Raw genomic sequence first — 18,422 nt, 5'->3', positions numbered from 1 at the left:
TATATAATATATATATTATATATATATTATATATATATATTTTTAAAGAACGCATTCTATTGAAATGCCATGTCTTGGCGCTGTGGGCACCCCGTGCCAGGTACACGTGAGGTGCTTGCACTGACCTGGCCACAGGAAGAGTGCCACTCACGTTTCTGTGCCTCTTTGTCCCCCCACGCCCAGTCACGTTCCCGTTGGGTTGGGATGTCACATCCTCAGTTGGCCTGCCTGGGGACACGCTTCTCTGACATTTCCCTAATGTTTCCCTCGCGACACCAAAGCTCCCTGGGTCCTTTGCCCGACCAAACCTCCCAGGTGTTATCCTCACCTGCCTTCCCACCTTCAGCACACTAGGGTATCCAGGAGGCTGCCGGACACTCCCAGACACCAACCTTTAAGCAGGTCTGCCTTTTCACCCCCGGGATCGTTATTTCCAGCAGCATTGAGTGTTTCCCGTTGAGGCAGCCTGGGAGCCCCGGCCTGTCTTCCCTGGAGGAAGTGGGCTGTGGGTGATCCCCGAATCTGTTATCATCGGAGCGCAGGACAGCTGCTGTCACCCGGGGGGGGGAGCAGGGTACACGCATGTGTGTGCACGCGCCTGCGTGTGTGTGGGCTCCTCTCGTTTCTCTGTGGCCATGACCATCCCTGCAGTGTCGAGACGGAGGCTCCCCACGTTGGACTGCCTTCATCTCCTATGGGCATCAGGAGACCTTCAGGGGGAGGGGAATCACATGCCCATCACGTGAGAGACCTTGGGCGTCTGTCTCTGCATCTCTGGGGAGCCTCCTCTCTCTTTATACGTGAGGATGGTGCTTCCAAAGCATTGGCTGTGACGTTAACCCTGGTGGTTGGGATCTGTCTGTTTCCAAAGACAAGGGAGCGTGGTGAGGAGAGCCTCCCACTGGCACAGGGCTGCACTCTAGCATTTACCAGAAGATGTCACTGTAGGCTTAAACCAGTACGACAAGGCCAGGCAGGAGCACTGTCAGCTAAGCATGAAGGTGACTTTATTATGGGGGTTTAAACTACCCAACAGCCCCCATTATAATGCATGCCTGCTAAAGCTGGTTGAAAGGTTAATCCAAATGTGTCACTGGACTTCATAAATTTCTTTTTTTTCCAAATAATCAGACTAATTGCCACTAAGCTATTGCCTCCGGCCTAGCATAAAGGCTCGATAAATATGTACTGAATGAAGGAGTGAATGAATACCACAGCAAGGGGTGGAAGGAGGAAGCCCATGGGAATAGCAGTCACCTTTGCTGGCGACAGAAGCTGCCGGCCGTTAAGCGGTGGGTCTTCACAGACATGAGTTTTCGTGGTGCTTGCAAGGTCAGGCGCTAGGAAAAGCCGTGAGGTAGGTGCCCCATCCTCTCCATCCTCACTCCCAGAGGCTCCTCCTGTGCCCCATGCTTGTTTAGTCTGGAAAAATATATAAAGTAATTGGAAAAAACTTTTCTGTGATATTTGCAAGGCACTTAGAAGATTCTTCAGAGTTTTGTAAGATGAGGCATGGCCTTCCCGGTCCCCAGCTCTCCCCCTCCTCTTCCCCAGAAGTTCTAGAAAAAGAGAACAACAGAGTCCCTGTCCTGGAAAACATAGTTTAAGCAGAAATACAAACAAGTAGTCACAATTCAGTATCCAAAGTGTTTTCACAAGGGCTAAGTGCGGACGTGCACTGGCGCCGCAGAGGAAGAGGTGAGGGCTGGCAGCTGAGCGCTGGGGTTCAGCTTTCTCAGAGGAGAGATGATACTTGGACTACAACTTGAAGGATGTTTAGAATTTTCCAGTCACAGAAGGAAGGTCATGCCCAGCAGAAGAAACACCATGCACAGAATAGAGGCATGTAGGGTAGACCCCGGGGTTTCCAAGTTGCTCGAAGCCTGAGACTCGGGAGAAACGTTTCCGCAGAGGACATCAGCCAACAGACCCAGCCCGTCGGTGGTTGAGTTGGTTCCCTTTGGCTGGCGTACAGAACCACCACCGTCTCAGATGGGAATGAGTCGATTTCACAAAAGCCGCCAGCCATTCCCCACATTTTCTCTAAGAAGCGAAATGCTGATAGTCAGTGTTCATTGTAGTTTTCCTTCTACAGTGTGTCCTTCTTGACCTCAGCCTTCATCCATTGAATCTCAGTGGGGGGAAGAAAATCATTTCTTAATTAAAAGCACAACCCCAGGGTCATTTCTCCCCTTGAGTATGTCTGATCATGTCTTAGGCTTTGACATTTCTGGGGTGCAGGTCGTGTGTGTGCACCCGCTGTGCGTGTGTGCACGTGTGGGTTCAGTGTTCTTTAGTCCACTATTTGAACAAAAAACTTTTTCAGTTTGCACCTTTAAAGGTAAGATAGCCATATGGCAGATCCTTCACACTTGCTGACACCTGGGTATCCTTTCAGTAGGGAAAGAAAAGGGGTATTTTGGAGCTGATAGAGTTAACTTTGCTGGGCTGGGAATATTATCACATGAGCAAAGGCTGAAACCGAGGTGGCAGCTTGCATATGTGCCATTGGCAGCTACCATGTCTATTTCAGTTGGTGACTAACCGCAATGTTTATTTCTGGAGGCCCGGGCTGCTCTGCCGATCTCTGCACGCCGCTTCCATAACCAACGAGCCATGATGTTAGGACAGCAGCCAGAATCAAAGCATCATATCGACACTCTTTCAATGAGGCTTTATTTTTTAATAAGGTATCCTGATTAGGCTGGATATTGGGAAAATGCTTTCGTATATTTAGTAAGAAAGGTTAGAATTTGAGCTCACTTATCAACTCCATGATCACTTCAGTAAAATCACTTGCTTCCGCTGGTGTCCATTTTGTGAGTGGTTAATGGGGATATGAAATAATTATGGGGGATATAAAATAACATGGTTGCCTGCTTAGTGAATGATGTAGTCGGGAGGATTTTCTCATTGGTTGGAGAAAGAGAAACGGGGAGCGGGAAGAAGGAGTGAAGAATGAGAAGGATGATGTCCTGGGCCCACATTTGTCCTACTTTCATCTGCAGTACCAGTAAATTGGGGGAAAGAGTTAGCTACCTGGACGGGCTCGTGGGATTCAGATGGTGGTCCAAAACACAGTTCACAGGACAAATGTCACCAGATCACCGTCATTCCCCCTTTGCCCTCCTTAGTGACCAGCGAACATCACATATGCCATGTACCTCGCTGACTGTGCTTATGTCACCCGCAGCGCTCACTGTTGGTCTTTGTGCTTTGCCCATAGGAACTTTCACTACATCACCATCCTCCGAGACCCAGTGTCCCGGTACTTGAGTGAGTGGAGACACGTCCAGAGAGGGGCAACATGGAAAGCATCCCTGCACGTCTGTGACGGAAGGCCCCCAACCTCTGAAGAGCTGCCCAGCTGCTACACTGGCGATGACTGGTCTGGCTGCCCCCTAAAAGAGTTCATGGACTGTCCCTATAATCTAGCCAACAACCGCCAGGTGCGCATGCTGTCCGACCTGACCCTGGTCGGCTGCTACAACCTCTCCGTCATGCCTGAAAAGCAAAGAAACAAGGTCCTCCTGGAAAGTGCCAAATCGAATCTGAAGCACATGGCGTTCTTCGGCCTCACTGAGTTTCAGCGGAAGACCCAGTACCTGTTTGAGAAAACCTTCAACATGAACTTTATTTCGCCATTTACCCAATACAATACCACTAGGGCCTCTAGCGTAGAGATCAATGAGGAAATCCAAAAGCGGATTGAGGGACTGAATTTTCTGGATATGGAATTGTACAGCTATGCGAAAGACCTCTTTTTGCAAAGGTATCAGTTTATGAGGCAGAAGGAGCATCAGGAAGCTAGGCAGAAGCGTCAGGAACAACGCAAATTTCTGAAGGGGAGGTTCCTTCAGACCCATTTCCAGAGTCAGGGCCAGAGCCAGAGCCAGAATCAGAGTCAGAACCCAAATCCGAATGCCAATCAGAATGCAACTCAGAATCTGATTCAGAATCTGACCCAGAATTCGAGCCAGAAGGAGAACAGTGAAAGCCAGAAGCAGAACCCAGGTCAAGAGCAGAGTGATGGCAGCACCAGCAGTGGCACCAATGACTACCTAGGCAGTGTAGAGAAATGGCGTTAAGTGGCTCCCAGAGGCCTTTGCGCTCTTGTCCCAAAGCGCCAGTAGAGATATGGCAAATCTTAAAACGTGAGAGTTTCCAAACACATCCTGCTTCCTTAAGTTTGGAAGTTAAAAAAAAGTTAAGATGTTGCCTTTACAGTTGCCTTTCGATTAAATGTTATACTGTGCGTGGGTAAAACAACTTTCAGTATGTAATGAAATTGTCTCTTTTTGGTTTGTTGGAGTATTTATAAAATCCAAAAGCCAAACCAGACTCACCAGAAATTGCTGTTTGGATATTTTAAGAAATGCTTAAATTAGCTATAGAGACAAAATGAAAACGTAAAATGTGGCCATTCAGCTTATAGCTAAGAAAAAGACTCCAAATTATTCATGAAACACTGTTAAAACTTGCTCTTGGAAGCAAACATTTGTTCCCAGGGGTAAGCATGAATACACACATTAAAAAAACTAAAATTAACCACAAAACATTTTATTTTCTTCTGATTTTAACCAGGAATCTATTGAAATGGAATAAGAAGTGATGGTAAATCATACCAAACTGTAGAAACGCAGTTTTTTCTCTCCCAAACATGGGTAGTTTTATGTAAGAAATATTGGCTTGAGTAGAAGAGGACTCATATCTTGTTATTTAAGAGATATTTAGAATTTACAACTTTTTCTACCTTCTACTGCTTAAAGGTTTTAAACAGGGTGTATCTCATAGTAAACAAAAACACTTTTTCTCCCAAATGGAATACCAGTGTAGAGATCTAATTTTCAGACGCTTTAGGGGCACTGTAATTTCAACAATTCTGGAATCTTTTTGGCGCTGCTTCTCATTCATCTGAAGGCTTCTGCGAGTTGTGCTCATTCCAAAATAACCCACTTATAGAATCTTTCTTCATCATCTAAATGGTGTGTTGCTGAGTTTCTTGTGATATATAATCCTGGATTAAAGTCAGGACTTTCTTTCTGTAGAGTTGTCTTATCAATGTTTGTGTAGTGAGGTCCTTATCAAGAAACTCTTGAACAGGATAACATGTCTAAAAATATTGCTGAAGTTATTCTTGATCAGATAGAATTGAACCTCAATGTGAATGAATTGTTATTGAGTTTTTGTGCATTCTTATTGTGCCATTTCCAGTTGGGCTGGCTGCTTCTGGCCTATTTGTTTTTGTGTGTGTGTGTGTTGACAGATTGTCAACAATTACAAGACGGAAAAAAAATGGTAGAATAAGCATTAGGATAGCCAGTTATTCAGTAACACCAAACGCTGTATCTCGATACTTTGGGTTAACCCTCTACCCAGTTTTGTTTTAAGACAAGAACAAAGAGAAAGAGTGCTCTGCAGCGAGGTCGAGTCTCAGGAGCATATGTGTTGAGGGGAGTGATTTCACGTTAAGTGTCTGCACAAATGCTTGTAGGCGATCAGGTATGAATCGAGCAGGGCGAGAAGCAGCACGTCACCCACTGTGCTAGCAAGCATCGTGATTCTGGGCAGCTTCCATTGTATGGGTTTTGCTGTACTTTGTAGGGACCTACACTAACCCCCTGGCTGTCGATCCAACAAGACAACTGGAATAGCATTGATGTCAGGAGCGACACGCTTAGCAGCGTGACGAGAAAGTCCCATCTTGTACGACCCGCTGGTGATCTGCATGATGTAGTCTCATCTGTGATACTTATGGCCACAAGCCAGACAAGAAGCTGAGTATTTGGGTCTAAAAATAAATTTTCTTGACACTGGGCTTTTATCACGCTGTATCTGCAGTCCTGGGGGATCTGAGAACCGAAGAACTGAAAGGGTTTTTTAAAAAAAAAACTCAAACACACCTTGAAGCCAGCGTGTTTTAGAGTGAAACTATTTTGTGTACGTTGTGTTTTTGAAATAAAGATCCTGTAGATCACTGTGGTATTTCAGTTTTGTTTAGTTTCAATTGACTACGTTTGCTCTTAAAACGGATAGGTGCCCTTGGAAAGCAGGATGGAGCCCAAGCCGGCTGAAAAGTCTGTTACAGGAAAAAAAAAAAAAACCCAAACCTTTTGTGTTAATGCTGTGGTGTGCATGGCTTGCAGAGATTACGGGCATTTTCTCTGTCTATACTGATTATTGTATATAAGGGATGTTATAAATACACGTTTTTGTCATCATCCTATAAATCCTGTGATTTGAACTGTAAACATCCGTCCAATGGTGTAGCTTTACAAACCATTCACCAATTTTGTGTAATTTAACAATAGATATGAAATAAAGTTTAAACTACGGACTCTGAGTAATGTCATGATTTTAAGTGTTGTGGCCACTAGGCATCATGACACTGCAGACGTTCTCTTCTCTCAAAGAGTTTCCTTTTGAACTCCTGGCCACCGGATGTGCAAGTGAGATGAGCCGTTCTAATCTACCACGCTAAAACGGACTTCGGTTTTGGGGCTTCCTTCTGGGGGCCCACACTGTCTCCTCTTTCAAGTAAGACAAAGTTGTCAAGGAAAGACAAGGATTGCTCTTCTTATAAGGACATTGATGCCATTCCTGAGGGCTCCACTCTCCTGACCCTTAAGTAAATAAATTAATTACTTTTATTTGGAGTTGCACCAATTTTTTGGTTCCCTCCCCAAGGCCCCACCTCCAGATACCATCACATTGGGGTTAAGGTTTCAACATATGGATATGGGGGGAACCCAAACATTCAGTCCGTTACTCTATGCAAATGAAATGTGTGTGAGTTTTAATTTAACAGTTATCAAAATAGATATTTGCGTGCCTAAAAGCATGCAGGAAGGAAAAAATGGTGCTCTTTATTTCTTCTCTATCCCTTCTGTCCACAGGCTAGAGGTTAAAGGTAAGCATTTAAATATTGGCTTTTAAAGTCAGGGACATACCGTGATCGAGTTATGTGCGAGGTACGTAGTTTGCCAAAAACCTATGGTTAGGACTATAGATGGGAGTGATTGGCCCTTGCCTTTTCCCAAAGAAAATTTGGATATCAGTTGGATGGAGTAGAGGGAAAGGAAGCTACCAATCTGGAGGGTTTAATTATCACTCGGTCTGCAAACTATTCATACTTAGAAAATGATGCCCATCGAGCGTTGATGAAGAAAGAACTGGGTGGCCAACAGTCCTGATTGTATAAGTTCCTTGGGAAGAACTCTGAACAGGAACATAGAGGCCAAGAACTTGAAGTTAGGAAATAAAAGTTGTTTCCCTTCTCACTTGAGAGCAGGGCACTCTCACTGAAGGGGGGAAAAGGTAGGAGCCCCGCACTATGCTCAGGGCACAAGATCAGGGTTGGCTTCTTAGGAAACGGACTCTCGAGGCTGCCCAGAGAGGAGCAGTAACGGAGAAAAGACTAGTTGGCCCAGTTCCCAAGGACGTAACCCTCTCAGGAGGAGTTACAACCAAGTAAGAATGGAGCTATCTTTGGGGTGGCGGGGGGAGGCAGTGAGTGGAGGGTCTGAAAAAGCCTACAGACTTCCCATGCTTGAGACACAGAAGAGGAACAGAGTAGTCTGGGGGTGGTGGTCTGGGACCCACAGCTCTCCTGGCCTGTCCTAAGGAAGAGTTCCTTCTCTCTCGTCTTGGCTAGGAATTCAACTAAGTAAACAAACAAAAACCAGTGTTTTGTACAAAGTAAAACCAGACACGTTGGATGCCGACTGCAAGGGTAACCCCATGGGACTGTGGAATAAGGCCATCCTAATCTCTCACATGGCAAGAATGAGGCAACCCGACAGTTTTAGACATCAAAGCAATTACATCAACACCTGAAAAATTCTAAAGTAGATTTATCATCCATCAGTCAGACCCTCGCATATGCGCAAAGCCCTCAGAACTGCAGGAGAAAACTAACCTGAGAACAAAGTCAATCAACTGTTTCTCGGGGCCAGTGACCCTGTTCCGACCGGCTAGAGCCGGCATCTGAGCCCTGCGAACCTGGGGCCAAAGGCAGCCCTCCACCCGCTTCTGTAAATCAAATTTTATTGGAACTCAGTCATGCCCGTTTCTTTACATATTTCCTCTGGCTGCTGTCACACGATGGAAGCAGAAATTGCAACAGAGATCTTATGACCCCAAGAGCCTGAAATACTTCTCTCCTTGCCCTTGAGAGAAAACATCGGGCAACCCCTGAGCTAAAGAACAGTCCAAATGTCCCAAATAGTGAAATCCTGGCAGAGTTTGTAATAAGCCCGGTGTCGGAGAGAGTAGAGGGGTATGATACAAACGACACGCTATCCAATAATACAACACCGCAAACAGCATTTATTGAATACTCACTACATGGAAGTCACTGCATGAAGCCTGAGAACAGCGAAGACTCTGATCTTTTCTCTCAGGATTATGGGACTCGAGGGCAAGTGCTGTATCAGAGAGCCGCACGAAGTTAAAACCTTAATTAGTTCCTCGGTGTGTGTGTTCGATCTAAAACAATAGAGGTACGTGAAGGAAAAAGTGAAATTACTTACACGACTCTCCCTCCTTCCAAGTAACTGGTGTAATTACGTGATTTCTTCCAGACCCCTTTGTCTTATTCTCATTCAGATCAGATCTCTGTCTCCCCACCCCTGTGTGTGTGTGTCTCCCCGACACACACGTAATATTGATAACAAAAATGAAACTTCATTGTTCTCGTTATTCAATTTCCCTTTGTTTGGAAAGCTCAAGGGCGCATCACGGTTTTCCCCGCACAACTGGCGTAGAGTGGAGGGTTAACCCTAGGCCCCCAGACTGATTGCCGCTCGTATCGCAGAGGACAGCATAGGCTCTGGGTCCATGCTGGCTGGGTCTGTACCTGCAATTGCCACATCATTAAATATATAAAGACCTATCCTGAGCTTTGCTTTTGAGTTTTTAATGCAGCCACTGACAGAAGTATTCTGAAAGATCTAATCCACAAAATGCCAAGTGAGTCACTGATAACTCTCTCCAGCAACGAAAATGCATTATCTGACGTCCCTGGCTGATTTGGGACCTACTCCATTGCACTTAAGCAAGGATGACTCACTCCCCAGCCTCCTGCTTCTCCCACCCACCTGTCCACCTGACGTTGTCACTGCGTGGGCCTGTTTACGTGATATATGAGAGGGCCCCAAAAGTCTAGCTGCCTGTCTCAGGGGTCTAGGTTGGCACCTGGAACTCCCACACTCCAAGACCGTACTCTGGGTGGAAGCAGCCTGGTCTGAAGACCCTATTAAAATGCATATATGCCGCCTGGGAGTGGGGAGGGAGAGGAACTCATTAAAAGTTAGCTCATGCTAGTTTATAAGATTAGCAGTCACGAAGGGCCCACGCAAGTCTCGTAACTTCAGGTAGCTCGCCTGGCTTTAAAAAAAGAAATGCAAATGAATACTTTCCTTCTATTCCCATTTGAATTTCTAAATTTTGATCTTGTTGCCTTAAGGGCAGGACAAGGTTCAATAATCCTCATCAATTCTCATTAAGTTTTATAAATTCTATTCTCATTATGCCTGGTGAAATCTTGTGACTTCACTAATCTGGGTAGGATTTAATGATGCCTAACTGGACCTAAGAAAACTTTAACAGTTTTTGTGACTTGAAAATGCTCTCCTGGATTTCACGTGACTCGAGAGGACCTGAGGGGAACGGCCAAGTCTTCAAAGAGAGGGCTATACCATAATTTGATGGGGCCCGACCAGCCAGCTGGAGCCAACCCTAACCAGCCTTTTCGTGGCTTAACTCTAATGCAAGAGTGGTTTTTTCTCAGGCCTGAGAGAGGCCTTCTGTCCCTGAAACTAGTTCGAGCAGGACCACGTGCCCATCAAGGTCCTTGGGGTTATATGGTAAAGACTCTGTGCATTTGATCAAAGAGGCAGAGTTAGGCTTTGCAACCCTGAACAGGTAGGAAGGAAGTTTAAGGAAGGAGCCTCAGCCCTGACTAGTCAAGATGAACAGGGTGGATAAAGAGTGAGCTTGACCTCTAACAGGCGTCAGTAGTTTCCCAAGGCTCCCCAGAGCCCACTGCAGTTGATAACATGCTTTCCCCCAAGCCCCCAGGAACTTGGCAGGGTGGGTCATTGTTTTGATTTCTGCCACTCCTGCTCAAGGTCAGGTTTCCATACTATTCTCCTGTCCTGAGCCTCTTTCTTGATCGCCATGCTCATCTTCCTAGAACTGCGTCTCGAAATGCCATCCATGGACTTGTGGTCTCGCAATGTGTTTGGGATATGTTTCCTTAAAGATGCAGATTCCTTGACCCCACTGCCAAGTTTCTGAATCAGAATCTCGGGTGCACAGCAAGGGATTCTGCCTTTTGGTGAGATTCAAAGATGATTCAAAGGGGATTCGAACATGGTTAGGGAAATGGGGGAGCTACTGTCCTAACTCACAGGTCTGATCACTGTAGCGCCCTTCTCAGAAAGCACTGGTAGCTCTCCGCCATCTGCAGATCGATTCCATACTCCTCGGCTGAACGCACAACGCTCTCCATAACCTGGCCTCCACTCTTCCGAGGCTCACCGTTGAATGCCACCCGACTTGAATTTGAACCTTTGCTTCATGCTAACGATCTTTATGCCTTGTCCCAGGCAGGAGCCTTCCAAAATGAATTTGAATAGGAGCTTTTGAAGTATCATTGACTCTAAAAAGCTACATATAAAATCTTATGTCAGCCGATTGCCATCTTAATAGAGTTTTGATGAGCTCTAATAAGCCTAGGGTCAAAAGCGACCAGCAAGTTGAGCAGGTGAGTGTTTCCACCCTGAATGTGTCTGTACAGAGCGGAGGAAGCCAACCCCAGACCGGCACCCGTTCAAGCCTGCTCTAAGGCCCTGAGTGAATGAAAGCTGCCTGTCTCCGGCTGTCTTTAATCCCCGACCGCCTCCTGCGGCCAGAAGCTCTGCAGAGGCTGGCCCCTGCAGCTCAGCGGGAGGGCACTCAGCTGGTCCTGCTCTTGGGTGGAAATTTCCAAGCTTGTATATAACAGCTCCACTCCACTAAGGAAAAACAGCTCTTACCCAGCCCGGAGGCCTCAAGGCCCACATCTGCCGATCTCCCCACCAGCTAGGAGCGCAGCTTAATGGTGCATTCTGACCAGATGGGAAGAGTTCAACTCCTAATGATGTTGAGGATAATCATGATGATCCACCCCATTTATTAAACACCTACTGCATGCCTACAGCTCTTCTTGGTCCTTCATATAGCAAAATAATAGTCACATCCAGAACAACAGCAATGGCAGGACTAGTAGCTAATATCTTTGGAGCTGTATTCTATCTCAGACGCTGGCCTAAGTCGCTTATATGCACAGCCTCACTTAATCTTCACGGCTACCCTGTGAGGCAGGGATAATTATTGCCCACATTTTACAGAGGAGTAGGCTGAGGCTCAGGAGAGCTTAATTCACATGTGCAATACTTAAAGGCAGGAGCCCCAATCAAACCTCGTTGGAACTCTAGCGCTCAATCTCTCCGCTTTATTCATTATTTAAAACATTTCATTATGGGAAGATCCAAACCTCTACAAAAATAGAAGAGCATCACGAAGACCCATTTCCCTATCACTCAGCTACAGCAGTGATCAATTCTCGGCCAATCTCGTTTCATCCATGTCCTCACTCACTTGCCCTACAATCTGTAATATTTTGAAGCAATTCCCAGACAACATCCGTAAAAGAAGCTTCATCTCATTTTTCCAAAAACACAGACAAGTACGTTTTATTAGTTGCCCATTATACAGAGAAGCAAACTGAGGTTCAGAGAGGTGGGTCCCTGGCCACACAACTACTCTATCAGAAGCTTCCTCCAGACAGTAGCTGGCCATCGAGGCCCTTGAGCTCCTGATACAGACAAGCTAGGAAGCCATTTCTGGCTTCTCGGAAACTTCATTAACAATGTTTCTTTTCCTGTTAGCAATACTCACAAAGCAACTGGCTTCCTTCTGGTTGCTCGGTTTGCACTCTGCTCAGCACTTGTCCCTGGACCCACAGGTACCCAGTTCACATTGCCTGGTACCTTTGCCCTTGGAGAGGCAGCCCAAGATCCCCTCACCCTTGAACTCAGTATTACTAGACCCATGAATATTCTTCTAAATCTCACAGATGGAAGCAGCCAAACTTGGCCCTTGGTCTCAGGTCTTTTGGCCACGAGTCCTGTACTGTGATTTCCACAGGCACAATGCCCGATTCCATTCTGGGGCATTAGAAAATATTTTCGATGTCCAACAGAATGGTTTTTGTCTCCTGTCCTAGTTGGGCCCTGCATTTCTTATTGAAGACAGCCTCTGTACACGGTCTGCACATACACAGCACTTGTGTAAATGGAAGAAAGCATGTGGTTTCCATACTTGGTGGGTAAGATGCATCTGGAAGAGCAAACTTTCTTTTGAAATCATCTGAAAGCATTTTTAAAAACTTGTTCCAGCTCTAACAGCACCAGGGCAAATCCATATCACATTTCCACTCCTCCTTCCCCCGTTTTACAGGTTTGCCTTGAGGCCCAGAGAAGGCAAGTGTCTTCCCTAAGGTCACACAGGTAATTTGTGGCAGAGATGAGATTCCATCTCAGGTCTGTCTGGGTCCGGCGGAGCCAGCAATACCGCAATGTTTTCATAAGAAACTTTGAGAACGTCCACTTTCCTTTTCTATTGTGCTCTATTCTATTGCCTATTGGCCTTCGACCTACAGCAAAATCTTTTCTGGGATTCCCACTGTAATAATCAAACTCTCTGGATTCATGATTCTGGCTCAACCCCTTATTTGCCATGTGACCTAGGGTCAATGACTTCATCTTTCTGAGCCTAGCCCTCCCCATCTCTAAAATTGCAATTATAATAGTAGTTACTGCATAGATTTGGGGTAATGATTCAATGAGTTAAAACACACCAAGCATTTTATTTTTTTTTTATTTTTTTTTTAAAGATTTTATTTATTTATTTGACAGAGATAGAGACAGCCAGCGAGAGAGGGAACACAAGCAGGGGGAGTGGGAGAGGAAGAAGCAGGCTCACAGCAGAGGAGCCTGATGTGGGGCTCGATTCCATAACGCCGGGATCACGCCCTGAGCCGAAGGCAGACGCTCAACCGCTGTGCCACCCAGGCGCCCCCACACCAAGCATTTTAGAACAGAGTTCTGCTGCTTTGCAATTTGATTGGGTTAATACAGGTAAACATTTCTAGCACTGAAGCAATTGATTATTATTTTTGACTAATACGTTCAGTAAATTTTTATGAAACACCGGCACTGTTTTTCTGGGTAATGTTTTACGTTCTTCCCCGTCCCATCCACTCTATTCTGATAAGTTCCTCAGTACTTGGATTCACGATCCTAAACAGACGTATTTCCATCCCTGCAGAAGCTAGATTTCTTCCTTCCTTTCTTGTTGTTGTTGTTGCTGTTGTTGTTCTTTTTTGCTTTACGCTTTTCTTCCACTCTCTCCTCATGGGGTCCAGGGCTGAATTTGACACATGGTGGGCACTTCTCTCTAAAGTTGGCAGATATCCTTTGCTGTAATAGATCAGACCAATGTCTGTTTACTCTCTTTATTCTCAATAATACTAGGAATCACTATGTAGCAGATGCACGTGACATACCCCACTTGGTACTCAGAATTCCTTGTGCATTGAATACCGTCCAGGAAAACCACACATCAGCCAAATGCTCGGCATTTTCCATGACAATCACTATTTCTACGATTCTATTCCATTGTCAGTCCATATGTGCCAGTTCTGTTTCTGAAAACTATGGCACGATTTCATGCATTTCTTTGTAACCCCCGGTGTATAACCAATGAAATGGTAGCTTTGTAAATAAAGCGCAGTCAGTGAAGGTCTTCGAGTGTCATTCCAAAGTCTTGAGTCTGGCATTCATGACCTTCCATGATCTGGCCCCTGTTGATCTGCCTGTGTCGGCTCTCAGCACACCCCATGCACCAGCCAGGAGGAGTGATCCGAGGCCTCCCCACGGCTCGGCTCGTCTTTCACTTCTGGCATTTGCACATGCGCTTTCTTTGCCTTAAGTGCTACTGCTGCTTATCCCCCTCACTCTTACCTTCTCCGTTAGCACTGCCTGCTCTCCACTCAATAACACATGCTCTTAAACTCACCCGTTAGCCCGCTTAAGTCCTGTTCTTCTTTCAGACTCTGCCTCAATGTCACCACTTCCAGTGAGTCTTCCCTGACCCTCTCTGAAGTCGATTTAGTTACCTCTCTTCTGCGCTCACATCAGCCTCTGTGTCCACCCCCATCCCAGTGCTCAGCCCAGAACAGGAAATAGCCCTTCACGTGACTGCTTAGGCTCTTGTCCTCTTTGATTTTATACTAGCTTCCCAACACTTAACATAGGGGGAGGAGTATCTTGGGGAGGCGACGAGTTAGGCAGTCTGGGGTCGTCTCCATCACTCCTTCTTTGGGTTGCCTGTGTTCCTCCCCTGGTTTACTGCAAGCTCCAAGACAATGACAATGTGGCCTGTCCCTGTCATCTTCATCGTTTCAGCCTCTTGGTCATCATTGGTTTAGCAAATATTTCCCGAGTACCGAACCTACTACGTGCCAGGGTCTGTGCTCATGGTGGAGCGCGGAAATGAATAAAAGAGGTAGGAGAGCTGCTTTTATGGAGTTTCTGGTCTACTATCAGAGACTGACAGGAATCAAAATATCTTACCAGTCAGTTAGAAGGCCAAACCGTGCTGAGTGCCATGAAGGAAACATATAGAGGAAAGTGATAAAGAGGAAGCGCTTAGGGTCAACCACAGGGGGTACTCTGGAAGGTGACGTCTCAACCACAACATGAACGGTGAGAAGAGGCACGGTGTGGAGAGAGAGGAAGCCCGTGTTGGTTACTCAATACATGTTTGTTAAACGAATGGATGAGTGGCTGATGAATGTTTAGATGAGTTCTCCTGCAAAGGTTTTTGTCACAAAGGGCCACTTGTTATGGAAAGAATCACCCCATGCTCTCTCTCTTGGATTTTCCTCTCCAGGTAGCCCTGGACTACCAGCGGTCTCACATCAGTCCTTGGGCTGCTAGCCTTTGGGATTACAGGACACACATTTACAGCACGGAGGGCCCTGACTCAGCCCGCTTACCAGGCCCCAATGCACATGACATGTGCCCTGGCCCCTGGCCTTGCACAGCCTCCCAACCCGGCCACCCTTCTCTTAGGAGTGCTATTCCAGCAATAAATAGCCTTGTGCGTGACTAGTTAAGATGTTGTTTTATCTGATTTATACACACTTTGGAAAACTTGAGAGCAGTAGACATATCCATGGAGGTGATAAACTACGATGCTTGTAGTCATTTCTATACACAGTCAGATATTGGATCCCTCGTGGGGAAGATACTCTGATAACACTTTGAACCTCTCTTGCAAAGCTTATCACAGATTGTCTTGAATTTTATTTTTTGCATGCCTGCCTTATCTCCCTTCCTGAACTATAAATATATTCTTTAGGGGAAAGCAGACTTTTAGACATTCTCTGTCTTCTGTTCTAGACTTGCCCATGATGGATACTCAAGACCTGCATGTTCGGATTACATTTTTCCTGTGAGGAAATTTGGGGGTTTTCTTCATTGAATTATATTCTTGGAAAACCCTCACTAAAGTCCAAGAGCAGTGCGTGGTGTCATAGGTTTTCCTTGTGTGCGGCCCATCTGTGTGTGTGGCTGTGTCAGTCATGGGTTCAAACAGAGAAGCAGATCCATAAGGACATGCATCTATCCATAAAAAGATTTGTTTCAAGGATCTGCTATCACACCATCGTGGACGCGGTTAAGCTGTCTCTGGAAGGTGGCTGTCTTTGCGCCTGATGCTGCAGCTTGAAGTCCACAGGGAGAGCAGTCAGGAAGGGAAGATGGATGTGAACTGAAACCTTGAGCTTGATGTCACGAGTGCCCTGCAGAGGCCAAGACACTTTGTCACACAGCTAAACACACACATATCTGGTCCAGCAGCTGAAGAAGCTGAAGAAGGACACGAGGAACGTGAAGCCATCGCAGGTCCGGCCACACCGTCTGCTTCCCTTCTGCCCTCTGAATCTCCCACAGAAATCTCTCTTGGGGACCACTCTACCTGAAACATGTGAGAAAGGGAATGCTGGGAAAGGTGGGCAAGTGGATTCATTATAAAGCCAACACGGCAGCCTTGATTTCCCCTTCAGTTTTTGCATCCTATAAGCTAGCAAATGCTCCCGACTCCCTTACAGCAGAAAAACAGAGCCTGTCTCCATCAACCCTGCTGATGCGTGTCAGAGTTACCCCTTTGACTGACTCAGCCCCTGTGGACTTGGATCCAAATATTGGTACCCCTTTAAATATGTCACCTTGCTACTTCCCTCAAGGAGATGTCATTTTACTAACCTGACAAAATGATTTCCTTCCGCAGTGTCTACACTGATTTTAATTGATTTCTTGCTGTTGTTTTTAATGAGGGACCCTCCTTGGGTTGTTTTACTGACGAAGCAAAGTGTATCTGGCCGCGTCTACCTTTTAATAGTTCTTCAGGGGCTCAGTATTACAGAGAAATTGTTCAAAACGCAAACATAGACTTGCTATTTGGAGTAGGGGATATCGGTGATTGAAGGAAACAGTACCTTGGGGAAGATTTTCCTCTGGAAGTCCCTTTATCTGACTTTGAGGATTCCTGGTAGAAACTTGAGAGCTAGCTGAGGCGTGGAGGTGGTCTTTGCAGGACGTGTGTGCGTGCGCGCATATACACATGCATGCACGCTCGCGTGCACGCACGCAGGCAGAGAGAGAGAGAAGGAAGCAGAGGGTAAGCCCTGCTCGTTTGGCCTTTCCTTTCTAATCTGGTGGCTGGGAGGAAGAAAATGAGAAGACAGGATGGTGATGGACCTTTCGCAAGGCAGCAGAGAGGATCTTGCAAGTTGCCTACCGGCGGGGGACGTGCAATTTACAGGCATGGCCACAAGATGGTGCGGTGACTGTGCGCATGGCGTACACTGGGGGCGGGAGCGAGCGGTAGAAGGGAATCCGGGCCCTACAGATGTTCAGCTTTCTGGTTTTTTCACATGGGGCCTAAACACTGGGAAGAGAGCAGATGTGGAAGGGAGCCAGGGAAGTTGAATGTTTTCCCAAATATTATCCTCTGTGTTTGAGAATGAAGAAAACCTATTTACCCCCATAACTTAGGTCTGAAATCCTGGTGGTGGGTACTGGTTAGGCAATCTGTCAATCTGTCAGCTAATCAGGAGTTCTTGGCTTTGTCAGTTCTACAGCAAGCTAATAAACTGTGGCGTAAATTGGCACTTTCTATAGAACAGATTCTGCTGCCACCGGACACACTCGATGGACTGTGGGGTAGAATGGAACATGAGTTTTTAGCCCTCTAACCATGGACTTTTCTCTTGAGGTCTGAATTGAGAGATTCATTTTAGTCTGCACCACTTATGTCATGGAAAAAGCAGTAAAATAATAGCAGTCTGAGTTGGCTTAAGCGTCTCAATTCAACTGAGTGTTGTTGTCTCGTCTGTTTGGGGCTTAAGGAGGGTAGATGAGTTCCTAGTACTTTAACAGCTTGATTCCTGAGAGTAGGCATGTGCCTCGAGGGCCTGGCTCAAATTTCATAAAAGATAGGATTTCTAAGTGATTGGAAACTATCTTTAAGTCCTTTAGAAAAGAATGCACAACCCAACGGGTAAAGCCTGACTGGGCTTTAACTTATACACTGGTCAGAAAGATTAACTACATGTAGACAACAGAGATTGTAAAATGGGATAAATTTTACTGGATTAAAAAATTAAATTTAGGGGCGCCTGGGTGGCTCAGACGGTTGAGCGTCCGACTCTTGGTTTCGGCTCAGGTCATGATCTCAGGGTCCTGGGATCAAGCCCCGTGTCGGGCTCTGAACTTGGCAGGGAGTCAGCTTGGGTTGTCTCCCTCTCCGCCTCCCTCTGCTCCTACTCCTGCTCACATGCTCTCTCTCTCTCTTTTTTTTCTCTCTCTCAAAATAAATAAATCTTTAAAAAAATAAAAATAAAAAATTAGACTTAATTTAATGATACAATTTTTTAGAATATTGGTAATCTTCATTAAAAAACCGTATATAAAGTTAGTTTTAAATTGTTACAGAAGATAAAAGACAAGTGACAGTTTAGGAGAAAACAGCTATACCATATATGACAAAGGGTTAATATCCATAACGTACAAAGAGCTCTTATAAACCAATACGGAAAAGATAAACCAAATAGCTAAATGAATAAAAGACTTTGAACAAGCAATTTACAGAAGAAATATAAATGGCTAATTAACATATGAAAAGATGCTCAGTCTCACTGGGTAATGGACAATAGTCCCTAGGTAATGGTAATGGGGAAATGCAAATCCAAACAAAACATAGCTTTTTTTGCTTTTTTTTTTTTTTTTTGGCCTCTGAAATGAGGAGTG

General features: G+C 45.7%; 1 protein-coding gene across 2 annotated transcripts in view; it reads left to right on the top strand.

The window, feature by feature from the left end:
- The window catches only part of HS6ST2 (heparan sulfate 6-O-sulfotransferase 2), a 453,517-nt gene extending 447,182 nt beyond the window's left edge, over positions 1-6,335 (top strand). For both annotated transcript variants that reach the window (XM_034650024.1, XM_034650025.1), the window contains one exon: positions 3,227-6,335. In XM_034650024.1, the coding sequence (XP_034505915.1) occupies positions 3,227-4,088 (862 nt within the window). In that variant the 3' untranslated portion in view covers positions 4,089-6,335. The remainder of the gene's footprint in view (positions 1-3,226) is intronic.
- The last annotated feature ends 12,087 nt before the right edge of the window (positions 6,336-18,422 follow it).

This window comes from Ailuropoda melanoleuca, chromosome X, assembly GCF_002007445.2.
Source record: "Ailuropoda melanoleuca isolate Jingjing chromosome X, ASM200744v2, whole genome shotgun sequence".
NCBI lineage: Eukaryota > Metazoa > Chordata > Mammalia > Carnivora > Ursidae > Ailuropoda > Ailuropoda melanoleuca.
This window is presented reverse-complemented; position numbering and strand designations above follow the sequence as displayed.